This window comes from Notechis scutatus, unplaced genomic scaffold, assembly GCF_049901735.1.
Source record: "Notechis scutatus isolate UNSWTSFEM ecotype Mainland unplaced genomic scaffold, rNotScu1.2 NSCUCTG25, whole genome shotgun sequence".
In the NCBI taxonomy this organism is placed as follows: Eukaryota; Metazoa; Chordata; class Lepidosauria; order Squamata; family Elapidae; genus Notechis; species Notechis scutatus.
Window position 1 is genome coordinate 127,618 of NW_028263111.1, and position 14,698 is coordinate 142,315.

The 14,698-nt window shown below is 37.9% G+C and overlaps 1 protein-coding gene across 1 annotated transcript in view; it reads left to right on the forward strand.

The window, feature by feature from the left end:
- Positions 1–14,698, forward strand: part of LOC113428573 (vomeronasal type-2 receptor 26-like) — a 55,818-nt gene that overhangs the window by 6,435 nt on the left and 34,685 nt on the right. The window contains exons 3-4 of the mRNA XM_087948610.1: positions 6,974–7,235; positions 10,647–10,796. Coding sequence (XP_087804736.1) covers positions 6,974–7,235; positions 10,647–10,796 — 412 coding nt within the window. The remainder of the gene's footprint in view (positions 1–6,973; positions 7,236–10,646; positions 10,797–14,698) is intronic.

Consider the following 14,698-nt stretch of genomic DNA (forward strand, 5'->3'; position numbering starts at 1 on the left):
TTGACTGCAATATTTGTGGCCATTTGAATTGCTGCCTGATTATCTTCATGTATAATTATAGGATAATTCACAGTTATGCCTATATCATTCATCATTTGCTTATACATAATCAATTCTGTACATAATAGCGATAAACAGGAGAATTCTGCCTCCATAGTTGACAAACTTATATGCTGTTGTCTTATTGACTTCCAACCTATTAATGTCTTACCCAGCATTATGGCTGTTCCTGAAGTCGACTTTCTTGTGTCTCTTTCTGATGCAAAACTAGCATCAGCATAAGCACTCAGAATTAGATTACCTTTTGGTTCTAGATACAATGAATAATTCATTGTCTTTTTAAGATATCTTAATATTCTTTTAGCTGCAATCCAGTGTCTTTCACTTGGTGCAGAATTGAAACGAGCTAACTGATTCACACTGTACGATATGTCTGGTCTAGACCAATTGCTAATGTAAGACAAACTATCAATTAATGATTGATAAATTACCTTATCAAATCCCGGGCTTTGTGCATCAGTGTTGCTAAACTCCTGACTCATTGGAGTCTTAGCCGGCTTACAAAGCTCCATTTTATAATCTATTAGCAATTTGCATATCTTATCTTCCTGAGATATCTTAAAACCCTTCTGTGTTTTCTGTATATTTAAACCGAGATATTTTTTTATCTCCCCTAATTGCTTTATCTTTATTTTCTTTTCTAATGATGCTATTATTTTATTGGCCTCATCATTAGTTTCAGTAATCAATGCAATATCATCAGTGAACAACAATAATAATGATATTTTCCCATTTGTCTCCCTCTTAAATAGACATGGATCGGCTAACCCAGCTCTGAATCCTATATTGTTTAGTTCCTTTACAATATACTGGTTCCATTCATAGCCTGATTGTTTAAGACCATAGAGGCTTTTTTTTAACAACCAACAATCATTATTATCTATTATTTCACTTTTAATTCCAACAGGTTTTTTCATATATATAGTGTGTCTTAATGGGGCGTGCAAGTAAGCGGTTTCCACATCTAGGTGGTTAATTATATATATTTTTGCTAGCTACCCACACTAAAGCTGCCCTCAAGGTTGCTGCCTTAAGACTAGGTGCAAACACCTCATCATAGTCATTGGCATTCTGTCTAAAACCTTGGGCTACTAATCGTGCCTTATGGATTATATTTCCATCTTTATCAGTTTTTACCTTAAAAATCCATTTGCAGCCAATGGACTTCATATCTACAGGTAATCTCGCATTCTCATATACTTTCATATTCTTTAATGAGTTCAGTTCCTTATTCATTGCTGCATACCAACTTTCCTTATCCTTAGTAGGATACATTTTTATTTCATCTACAGTACATGGAACTTTATTAATCTGGCACACTGTGTTAGCCTGGTACCTATCAGGCAGTCTAGATATGCGTGTAGTTCTTCTGGGAATTACAGGGCTTGCAGGAGGACTTTTTTGAACTACTACCTGTTCATCTTCCTCATCCTGCTCAGCTATTGGATCTATTTCTTCCTTTATGGGCTCTATTTCTTCCTGTATTTCTCTCTTTACTTTATTCTTAAAGTTACAGGGATAACTAATGGGATTTCTATAGGATTCAATAATTACTTCTTTATTGGTATCCTGTTCTAACTTCTCCCATCCTACGTGCTTTAGAAATTGGGCACTAGCACTACATAACACCTTAGATGTGCCTTTCTCCCAAAATCTATATGCCCTATGGTTTGCCTGGTAACCAACGAAGAAAAATCGTTTAGCTCTGTGTTGCCCTTTATGCCTGAGTTGTTTAGGGATATGCACCCATGCTGGTGCACCAAATGTGTGCAGGTAACTTAGGTCAGGTTTCCTGCCATGCCACTTGGTGAATGGTATTTCACCAGTCGTTGTGTTAACAACGTTGTTCAATATGTTATTAGCACACATTGTAGCCTCCCCCCACAAAGAATCAGGTAATCCAGAATCAGTTAACATTGTTCTAACCATTGCCTGTAGTGTTTGGCCTCTTCTCTCTATGAATGCGTTGTGTTCTGGCCTGTATGGTGCAGACTTCTTGTGCTCTATTCCAGCTACCTTTAGTCTGTTCTGGAATTTGTTGTTAACAAATTCCGTACCATTATCTGTCACCAGGGTTATCAGTTGCCGTTTAGTCTTTCTTTCTGCAAATTTAAGCCAGTTGAAAAAATGTTGATATGTTTCAGTTTTGCTCTTCATTAAGTAGCAAAACCCATATCTAGAATGGTGGTCCATAATGCTCAGTATATATCGAGCACCCCCATACTGGGTTTCTTTGGACCTATGATGTCTGCAAATATCACTTCTAAAGGTTCTTTGGTTTTGAAACCATTTAACCTATTTGCAGGCAATACTTTGCTCTTATCTTCACAGCAAACATTACAACGCAAATATTTATCACAAGGTTTTAACCTTATTCCATCAGATAACTCTACTGTACGTTTTAGCATTTTAAAATTTACATGCCCCAAACGCCTATGCAATAAATGGATACATTCATTATGAGGCTTTATATTGTTAAATACAGTCTGTGCCTCCCCTTTCTTACTATCATCTAAGACGTATAACGTTCCATTTAAAGCTGCAGTTACCCTTTTTTTATCCTTCTCAATTATGCAATTATTATTTTTAAATGTAATTACATAACCTAGTTTGGCTAATACCCTTACAGAAAGCAAGTTGAACTTTAGTTGCGGTACATACAACATTTTTATATCCTGATTTATGTACGGACAATGTGCAGTACCTTCTCCTTTCGCTTTCAGGTTCCAGCCATTAGCAAGTGATATATGTTGAGAGCTTGTAGACATTTTTACAAATTTTGTCTTATCTCTCATGATGCAGTGGGATGCACCACTGTCCACCACCCATAAATCATTCTTCACATCACAGTTGCTAAACATGGTTAGTTCAAAGGCTTTCTTGGGCTTTTTTACATTCTGGCTTTTTCCCTTTCTGCAAAAACTTGCCAAATGTCCTCTTCCTCCACAATTAAAACACCTTTTAATTGTGTATGCCGTCGAAGATAAATTCTCTTCTTCCGGGTGCTTTCCTTTACTAAGCTGGTTTCTATCAAACTTTGAAGATAATTTCTCTTCTTTCTTAGATTTATCTTCTCTCAGCTGGTCACGTTCACACCTTCTTCTGGCTTCTTCTAGTAGCCTGCCTGTAATCTCGGTTAATGAGAGGCTATCCTTAGGCAATACTTCCAACGAAGTCACATAGTCATCATAGCTTTGATCTAATGAAGATAATATAATGTATACTTGTTGCAGCTCATTAAAGATAAGCTCTTTTTCTTATAATTCTTGAAAAATGCTCTTCATACAGTTTAAATGAGCTAACATATCTCCATTCCTTTGAAGATGTGTTCGAAAAAGCTTCCGTGTAAGATTTATATGCGCTCCCACACTGTCCCGAACATATATCTTCCTAAGGTTCTCCCAGCAGTTTGCAGCATTTTCTTCTCCACGAATATGGACAAGCTGCTGGTCACAGAGAGTCAGTCCTATGATGCATAAAGCCTGCTCATTCTTCCGTTTATATTCTTGTAACTTTTGGTTATCCTCTTCATCATCAGGATCCCAGCTACTCACATCTGGTGGGTTTGTTATTATGTCCCACAAACCTTCTCTACGTAGAAGTAAACTACATTTCATTGACCATGAAACATAGTTTGTTCCATCCAGTCTGGATATAAGGGACAGATGTGGTAGATTTACTTGTGCCATTACTCTTCAGATATATGACTATTTTAAACTAATCAAAACAGTTTGTTTTTACAGTAATGTGCAACTCACACCAACTCTCACTGCTATATTCTGGTTAGTTAGACTGTGCAGCTGGGCCCATAACCATTGTTAGTGTTTGGGGATAAACCCCTAGCAGAGTATGCAGCAGCAGTCAAGCCAGGCAGCCAAATGAGAGAGGAAGGTTTTTAGAGTATACACACACTGAACACAAACACTGTTTGTAGTTTAAATAGTTTTTAATCCAGTTAGAGTTTAAGCATTGTCAATCAGTCCGTATGTCATTCACAATATATCCATTCAGTAAGACTCACTAACTCAGTCCAGATAATAGTCCTTACTATATCTTTATCAGCCGATAAAGATATCTTCTCCTCCTCCGATGCCTTTCTCCAGAGGATAACGCTGGATATTCAGTAGAACGATCAAACAGTAGACAGTCGCAGTAAAACAGTAGTAAACAGTTGTATCCAGCAGTAAACAGCAGTAAACAGTAAACAGCAAACGGTAAACAGTAAAACAATAGGCAGTAAGCAGTAGGCAGTAAGCAGCAAGCTTTCTCCTGCTTCCTCTTATTGCAGTTTCTAACCGCACCCTTAATTGGCTAATTACATGCAGTGTGGTGCTTAAAGTTACAAACACTTAAACTATGATACCTTAGTTTATATATTTATCCACCCAAACCTTGTTGGGTATCAATGTTATACCTAACATATTCCACAAACCTTCTCTTCGTAGAAGTAGGCTGCATTTCATAGACCATGAAACATAGTTTGTTCCATCCAGTTTGGATATTAGAAACAAACTTTGTAAATTGACTTGTGCCATCTTTTTCTGGATATTAAACTATAATTAATAAAACACAGCTGTCTGTTTTTGTGTTGTGCTGTCTGTATTGTGTTGCTACACAAACTCTCACTTTATATAAGCCTGATATATCCTGGTTAGTCTGACTGTGAAGCCTGGGCCCATAACCAGTGTTACACCCTAGCAGAACCTGCAGGGCAGTCAGGCAGGAAGGCAAATATGTGAGACAAACGTTGTAGTAGTTTACACTCAGTAAAACAGATACACAGTGCTAGTTAAATAGTTTTATTCCAGTAAGATTGTTAGCATAGTCAAACAGTCCATATATCATACACTAAGTTCAGTCCGTCCAGGGATTAATCAGTTGCAAAGTCCAGTGTCGAAAAAAAGAGGTCATTAAACTTACAGATATCAGTCCAGTAATTTATCTCTTCATAGTATGAGATAAGAAGAAGTAAAAACCTCTTTTCTTCCTTCACCGTTCAAGAAAAACAGTAGCAGGGAAAAACCATCAATCCAATAAGCCAGCAAACAGTGAGCTCTCTTGCTCCTTCTTATGGTGATTTTACAACCGCACCCAAAATACATGTTTTACAGTTAAAGTGATACACACACTTAAACTCACTAACATAGTTTATATATATTATTTTACCCAAACTAAGTTAGGTAGCCATGTTATTCCTAACAACCTCCTTCCTGTGTTCCTACAACAACAACACCTTTTGGGTGAAAGTCTGAAGACAGTGCAGGCAGAGAGAAGAACTGGAAGCTCTCATGGAAGAGGAGATGGATCTAATCCTGACTGAGGATGACTATTTCATTTACAACACAATCTGGGCTCTGACACGGGCCTTAAATGCAGCTTATTTATCCAGATCCAGGAGGACATTTAAAGGAGGTAATAACTTGAAAACTCCTATACTGAAAGCATGGCAGGTACTTATTTTCTATTGCATAGCTGTCCATAGCAGTTGGGAATCAATGTTGCAACTGTAAGAACAGTGTGTCTATTCTGGCAATGTTTTATTGTATTCTGAAAAAAAAAAACAATGAAATTAAATTCCAGTTTTCCATTGCTCTCTTTTTTGCAATTCATTTTTTTCCAATTTCTTTTTACAAACTTCTTGGTAAATATTTTCCCCTCCACCACTTTCTTCTTGGACACTTTTCTTTAGAATGAGGACCATTACCATGTGACACAAAGTCTTAAAAAATGTGCTGTGTATGTTGAGTTGTCCAACAACTCCGAACCCTCTCACTTTGTGGGCTGCCCTTTTGCTCCAGATCAGCCTTTACTCAGAGTGGATCAGTGGTGGGATTCACTACTGGTTCTGTGAGCATGGCTTGGTGGGCAAGGCAGGGGAAGGATACTGCAAAATCCCCGTTCCCTCCCCACCCTACTAACCTGCTTTCCAGCTCCATTCTCCTGTGCAGGGCAACAAAAGAAGACTCAGCCGATCAGCTGGGACTCAGGAGGCAGAGAATAGTTTGGGGCGGGGCCAGTCAGAGGTGGTATTTGCCAGTTCTCTGGACTACTCACAATTTCCACTACCGGTTCTCCAGAACTGAACAGAACCTGCTGAATACCACCTCTGCTAAGAATTCCTTTGATTTCCTTCTCTGGCTCAAAACTCCCCATAGAATCACAGATAACAAAGGATCTCATCAAGTAGTAGCAGATTAAGAAACCTTTTTGGGTCAAGAAGCTAAGCTAAGCCTGAGAAAAGATGAAGAGTTCGACTTAAAAAAAGGCACAAGAGTAAAGAATGTTCCATAAAATATTCCATAGATGTTCCATAAAAATTGAAGGAGGTGACCCTAACTGGTGATCATCATTCACCATGAAGATATTGGGTTGTTTGCTCCATGCCAAGTGACTAATCTATCCCCTCAATGCAGAGTTTCATAAGCACAACCAACTAATGAAACAAAGGCCCCCACAGCCCTCCTCAAAGTGAGCAAAGATTTTTATCTTCCTACCTGCCAATTGACCTGTACACCATTTTTTATGGCATTGTCTACGGAGGACCTGATTTGATTTTGGCCTCATTGGCATAATTCTTTCTGTGTGCTTGTGTACAACATACATTTCCTTTAAGGTTTTAACTTTGGGCCTCATTAGTTCACACTGGATGTTTCCTTTGCTTTGGTTACTTCCCATTTGTTTGCCAAACTTTGCAATGACAACTATGATTGGACAAACATCCTTCACTCTCATTTTCCACAGCATTCTTGGTCCTTCTAACAAATTTTTTATTCTATATTCCTCAGTAGAAATATATAGTTTTTTATGTATAATTTTTTATTCTATATTCCTTCATGCCAGCTCAGGTGGATGAGTTTTACCAAAGAGCTTTCTGTGTCCTGTGTGACATTGCCCATTTTCTCTTCCATTCCAGCTTCATTCTTTCCTTCAAACCTCTCAGTTTTATAATAATTCCATCAATGGGGTCTATTGGAATGAGAATGGAGAGCTGGTAGCTGACCTGGACATTGTGAACACAGTGATTTTCCCCAATCTCTCTGTTAGCAAAGTGACAGTTGGAAATCTACAAAGAGTGGGATCCTTGGATTTTAAGTTGATGATGAACCAGAATGCTATTGCAAAGATGGAAATGCAGAACAAGGTGGGGAAAAGACTTTATTCTGCTTTTTCTGAAGGTATTTCCAAGACGATTGCAGAATTGGAGAAGGGACAGACTTGATAAGTAATCTCTATTCTCCCAGAGAGAGATACATCTTCCTGTTAGATGTTCAAGTGTCTATGAGAAAAATATCCTTAACTATTCCAGTTAATTGTTTATCAAACTTCAAAAGGAAGCTGGATTTATATCATGGAACAAAGTAATTGATTTTGTCAAAGCAGAACTCTATTCAACTCTCTTTTCAGTAGGTTCATTGAGAATTTAAATTAAAAATTTAGTGGGGGGAAAATTAATAGAGAAGATAAATACAATTCTTTATTGGACAAGTGTGATTGGACACACAAGGAATTTGTCTTCACTGCATAACCTCAGTGTACATAAAGCTATAAGTGATAAATCATGATCATAGTCATCATAAAAATCATAAATCAAAAGATTCAATACTTGGTGAAAGTCATAGGATACTAAATAAGGAATTAACATAAATCATACTAGGAAACTAAATAAAATATAAAGCATAAAGATACAAGCAGCAAAGTTATCATCATAAGTAGAAAAGGAGATAGGTAATAGGAAATATGAGAAGAAGAATAGTAATACAGCCTTACTAAATAGCTTGACAGAGATCCCCAACCTTTTTATTTTACCTAATTTAGGAAATAAAATAATTCATGTAATGGATATTATTCCCCCCCTCTTTCTGGCAAGCCCCTGCCTCCTTCCAGGTGTGTGGAAAGCTGTCCTCCTGGTTTAATGAAGGTGGCTCAGGAAGGGAAACCCATCTGCTGCTACAATTGTTGTCCTTGTGCAGAAGGAACCATCTCCACCCAGGAAGGTGAGTGACAGCAGGAGAAAGGGGCAGACTTTGGGGAGGATCAGAGATCCTGAGATTTTCCATGAACAATTATTTTGAAAGGCTTGGCTGGGGTGGATCCAATCTCTTTAACTCTTGAGCAACATATACATTCAGAAGTGGGATTCAGCCGGCTCTCACCGGTTCATGTGAACTGGTTGTTAACCTTTTGCCCAATTTGGAAAACTGGCGAATCCCACCTCTGCCTGACCCCACCCATCTCACCCCTCCCTGGAGTCTCTCCATGTGCCCCATTTTGGGTTCCAGGTTGGTGCAAGACACCTTCCAGGCCCAAAACCCCTGCTCTAGGGTGAGTTGGGCATGGATATTTTTCATGATCATTACTGTTTGAGTTGGGAATGGGGATTTTGTATTATCATTACTTTGGGGTCAGTTTGGAATGGAGATTTTGCATTATCATTACTGTGGAGTCAGTTTGGAATGAGCGTTTTGCATTATGATTGCTCAAAAGTAAGTAGGAACCAGTAAAAGAGGAATGGAAAAATCCCTACCTGTAGATCAGCATTTTTCAGTCTTGGCAAATTTAAGATGGATGAACTTTATGCTGCCTGGGGAACTGAAGTCCATGCACCTTAAAGTTGCCAAAGTTGAGAAGTGTGGGTCTACACTAAAGTTTAGGATTTTCCATTCCTGTTTTATTTAGAATTTGGTGCAATTAAATAAATCAGTTGAGGTCTCATTAACAGTGATTAAACCATTATGAACCATTACTGGACTTTTTGTGAAGTCCAAATTTGCTGTTTGCTGGGGAGGTATATAGCTAAAATTTAATCTTATATTAACTTACATTTAGTGTACCTCTAAATTTGGGGATATTTCTTCTTAACCAAACAAAAGTATATTTTCTGTGCAGTTCACACCCCTTGCTCATTGGATCTGGATTTCACAAAGCAAAGCCCACATTTTGTAATTAACCCCCATGCCCATTTTGTCTGGCAGAGTGCTGAAGGAGGCTGAGTGCTGTCACACACCCCTGGCCATGCCCACCCAGCCACATCCACTCAGCCAGTCATTAGGGCTGACAACAAGATGTTAAGTTATTTGAATCCCACAATTGTATACATTTATGTAATAGTGAATTATAAGAATAGATTTTGGAGATTAATATGGCATATAGGCAAGCAAACAGGGATAGAGCTCATGGATAAAGATACAGTATAAGTGAGGGTTCAGTATTGTGAGAGAGATGACAGCTCTTGCTCTTTGTCTTTCACAACACATCTTTGACATTTCAAATTACTATTTACTTCATTGGTTTGAATAGTGAGAGTTTCCAAATTCCAGAATATAATGATGGAGGTTTGATTAGATTTTTCTAGGAGGATTGATCAGATTCTTGCAAATGTCCACGTCTCATAGGTATTTTTGGGTAGCCACAGTTTCAGGTTGTAGCTACTTGTAGCTCAAAGGATGTATTTCTTTGCTAAAGGAGTCTCACAGTGTGTCTGATGTGCTCTTCATCCTACTTACTGGGAAGGGAAGTTGGTAGCCTTAGTCATAATCAGTTGACTGCTCTATCTGTTCAGGTGGTGCCTTTTTTGGTCTTCTTCTGGTGACTCCTAGGTTTATATTTCCTGAGGCTGACATTGCAGAGGTTCTGCTGGTGGCTCCTCTTAAAGCAATTTTCAAACTTGTGGTCCTTGGAGAGGGGACGGGAGGGGTGAGAATTGACCCTGAAGATTACATATGTGTAGCCATGTTTTATTATAGTCATTTTAATTCTTTCTTCGCTTCTTTATTATTGTATAAAAGGGACTGTGGGTATTGAGGCTTGCCACATTCTAGCAACTGGGAGGAGGGAGCGTAGATAAGGGGGATTTTTTGGCTGGGTGAAATTTTTTTCCTGTGGGAATAGAGAGTGTGTCTGCAGCTGCCTGAAGTTGAAGTCTGGCATCATCGGGCAGATGAATTGTAACCTGATTGGAGAATGTGACTATGGGGGAAGTTTCAAATGTATGCTTTTACTGTGTAAAATTCTGGATTTGGTCATATCCAAAATTACACCAAACCTTGCCAATTTGATGTGTTCCTAATAAAAAAGACTTATTGGAAGATGTTCCTCTTTCTGATAAAAAAAAATGAGGAATACATTTTGATGTCCTCACTCTATATCCAACTCATCTTCAAGGGCCACTCCATCTAACATTTCCTTCTCCATGGCAAAGTTAGTGTTTATCATTTTCATCTAGCATAAGCTGCATTAAGTGATCCTTCACATGTACTTAATTCCACTATCTATCTCATTGGTGCCTCAAAGCATTTACAAAAGGCTGGGCTCCAATTTGCAAGAGATTCAGCAGTGGACAGGTAAAATGATGAACTGCTTTTGTTTCTTGAATCCTTTCTTCTTCCCTTCTATTCTCTCAACCAGTTCATTGATAAATTGGTAACAGTAAAAAAGAAAGAATATTAAGATTTTCTAGCTGGAGGGAAATAAAGAAATATATTGATTTCACCTACACCCAATCATTCACACCAAAAACAAGTTTCCCCAAACAATGCACTTGATTAGAGGACATGTTAAATGGAGACCCTCTTCTTGCTCTTTTTCAGATGCAGACAAATGTACCAAATGTCCAGATGATCAACATCCAAACATCAATCGAGTTCACTGTATCCCCAAGATTAAAAGTTATCTTTCCTATAAGGAAAATCTGGGCATTATCCTGACTGCCATTGCCTTGTTCCTCTCTTTAACCTCAGGTGAAAAATATTCCACAAAATATTCCAAAGATGTTCCATAAAATTGAAGGAGGTGACCTTAACTAGTACCAGAGATTATTTTTCACTGTGAAGATATTTATTTATTTATTTATTTGATTTGCCAATTGTTTACAAGATAATAAGTATAAGTGTATACATAGTTGTGAATACATGAAATGGGTACATATAAGAAAAATAAAAGAAGAATAAGAGAAACAATAGGACAGGGACGGTAGGCACGTTGGTGCGCTTATGCACGCCCCCTACAGACCTCTTAGGAAAGGGGTGAGGTCAATAGTAGACAGTCTAAGGTTAAAGTTTTTGGGGTTTGGGGAGGAAACTACAGAGTCGGGTAGAGTATTCCAGACATTGACCACTCTATTGCTGAAGTCATATTTCCTGCAATCAAGTTTGGTGCGGTTAACATTGAGTTTGTATCTATTGTGTGCTCTTGTGTTGTTATGGTTGAAGCTGAAGTATTCATTGACAGGTAGGATATTGCAATGTATGATTTTATATACCATGCTTAAATCAGACCGAAGACGGCGTAATTCAAGGTTTTCTAGTTCTAGAATTTCAAGTCTGGTGGCATAAGGTATTCTACAACGAGTAGAGGAGTGGAGAACTCTTCTTGTGAAATATTTCTGGACTTTCTGAATTGTGTTAATATCAGATATGTAATGTGGGTTCCAGACTGATGAACTGTATTCGAGTATTGGTCTAGCAAATGTTTTGTATGCTCTGGTTAGTAGTGTGATATTACCAGAGAAAAAGCTATGTAGGTTTAGGTTAACAACTCTTAATGCCTTTTTGGCTATGTAGTTGCAGTGGGCTCTAGCACTTAGATCATTAGAGGTGAGTATTCCAAGGTCCTTTACAGAGCTTGGGTCATCAACAAGATCTTGACTATTCAGCTTGTATTTTATTTTCTGATTTTTTTTTGCCAATATGTAAGACAGAGCATTTATTTGTTGAGATTTGAAGTTGCCATTTGTTTGACCATTCTGATACATAGTCAAGATCTTTTTGTAGGGTAGCAGTATTGTCTGTGGTATTGAACAGCTTTACATCATCAGCGAAAAGAACGCAATTGCTCTTAATGTGATCACAGAGGTCATTTATGTAGAGTATGAAGAGAGTTGGTCCTAGAACACTGCCTTGGGGGACACCACTATTGACAGGTACAGAATTTGATAGGACGCTCCCAATTTTGACCATTTGTTGTCTGTTTGCCAGGAATGCTTCTATCCAGTTATTCATTTGTCCAGAGATACCCTAGGATTTTATTTTTAGGAGTAGTTTGTCGAGTACCACTGAATCAAAGGCTTTACAGAAGTCTATGTAGATTGCGTCTATTGCTTTGCCCTGGTCGAGTTGTGTCGTCTTATTGGGTCTTTTCTCCATGGCAAGTTGTCCATCTGTCACCTCAATGCAGAGTGTCATAAGCACAACCTACTAGTAGAGCAAAGGTCCCCACATTCATCCTCAAAGCGAGCAAAGATTTTTCTCTTCCTATCTGCCGATTGACCTGTAAACCAGTTGTTTACAACATTGTTTCTGTGTGGGCATCTGATTTCATTTTGGCTTTATTGGCAAAATTCCTTCAGTGTGTTTTATTTATTTATTTGTTATTTATTTCCTTTTATTTCTCAAACATGTATTAGATAACATATAATTAGAACATGATCGTGATTACATGAAATGGGTTCATATAAAAAGGGACATTAGGACAGGGCCGGTGGGCACATTGGTACTCTTATGCATGCCCCCTGAGACCTCTTAGAAATGGGGTGAAGTCAATAGTAGACAGTAGAAAGTCTAAAATCAAAGTTTTAAGGGTTTGGAGAAGAAACCAGAGTCAGGTAGTGCATTCCAGGCATTGATAACTCTGTTGCTGAAGTTGTATTTTCTGCAATCGAGTTTGCAGCAGTTTACCTTATTGTTGTAATGACGAGGCAGTCGAGATGTTTGATCATGATCAAATGAATCATGATGAACTTTATTGGAGTCTAGTCTTGCATTTATACACATTTTTAGTAATCCTCAAACATTGGTTAACTTTAGTTATTGCTTAACTTTCATTACTTTTTAGCATAGTAATTAACACAATTAACTATCTCTAGTAAAAGTCTAACATATGTTTACTTCCTCTCTCTAATCCTCCTTTACATTAATGACTTTGTTTGCCTGAGTTGTATTTGCTTTGCAAACATTCATTACCTGAGGTTTGCCATCAGATAGGAACATTCCTGCAATTACAACTCTACATATCCTCATTTTTTATTTTAAATGGAAGATTCAAAGATTTATGAATGTATCACAATTGTAAAGGAGTAAGAGAGGGGGAAGTAGAACGAAACAATGCAAATAAATTTGGAATACATTGAATAAAACAACAGGTTACAATTAGTACAATAATAATAATTATAGCATAAAAGAAAAACTGTCTGAGCCAAGACCAATCAGGGAGCCAATTGGTTAGCCACTCAAAAAGTGAGTAATGAGCATGGATATTATTCTGAATGTATGATTGTAAATTGGCAAGCTTATCCTCAATAGTTTTATTCAAAGAATGAAAAATTCTGAGGATGAACATTAGTGGCATATTTATATTAGATTGATCAGAGGCATTAAAAATAGGAAAATTGTCAGGATACATATCAGGAGCTATATTAATGCCATACAAAGAAGAATTAAAGGTACCTGACAACCAATAGTAGTCAGAACAATAACTATAATTCCCTAGCTTTTTAAATATGTGCTGAGCAGCATCATAATCAGACCAATTATGAAGCCAAGTGTGTTTAGCGTGACAACAGAAACACAGACCCCTTGTAAATTGACTAACTTTCAAGTAACGCCAATGGACAGAATTCAATTGCATAGGGGGTTTAGAAAGTGAGTGTGAAATAGATTGTAGTTGTGAGACAATATATGTAGAAGACATGACCAAGTTAGGGATAAAAGAAATTTGACCAAATGCCATTGGGGCTCATAGTATAAAGTAATATTTTGTCATGGGTCATAAACATGTATTGGGCATGACGAACCCACAAATTAGGGTTAAGACGAACCACAGAAGTGTCATTTTGAGCAGAAACACCATTAACCATAAACAAGAAAATACAAAGTAAAATTGTAACAGAATTAGCAGTAATAATAGCAAAAACAGCAGCAACAAGATTTTCAGGAGTCTGAGGTAATGAGGCTTGTTGCAGTTGTTGTTGAGCTTGATATGTAGTAGATTTAACCTGTCCCCAAGTGATGGATTGCGGGCGCTTCGACTTTGGAAGACGGATTTCTGTGTTCAGATGAAGATTGAAATCCGGAATCGGGTTGTGAATACAGACAAACACAGCGCGCTGGAACCCACACTGCTTGTCCAGTAGAAGGATCTTCCATGGCAGTGTAACCACAACCCCAGGTGATCAGTAGTGTAGGGCCTTTCCAGGTTGGATCTGGAGCTTGGCGATACTTTACCAAAGGCCTTGCTAAAGATTCAGTAGTTCCAAAATGCAAATTAACAGGTGAGTCTGCAAGAGAATCTAAAAAAGTTAAATAATTCCAAGTATATAATGCTACAGCAATGAGATTTTGAATCTTTTGCAGATGGTAAGGGCCAGACTCAGTTTGTAATTGTTTTTGAAGCAATGCCTTAAAAGTACGATGAACTCGCTCAACTATAGCTTGACCCTGAGAGTTGTAAGAAATTCCGTGCACTAAAGTAATATTCCATTTCTGACAAAAGGTTTGAAATTCCTTACTAATATAAGCTGGGCCATTATCAGTTTTCAACTGAGAAGGCTGACCCATTATAGCAAAATAGGATAGGCAATGAGAAATAACATCCTTTAAGGCAGTGATCCCCAACCTTTTTACACGGCCCGGTACCGGCATCAGCT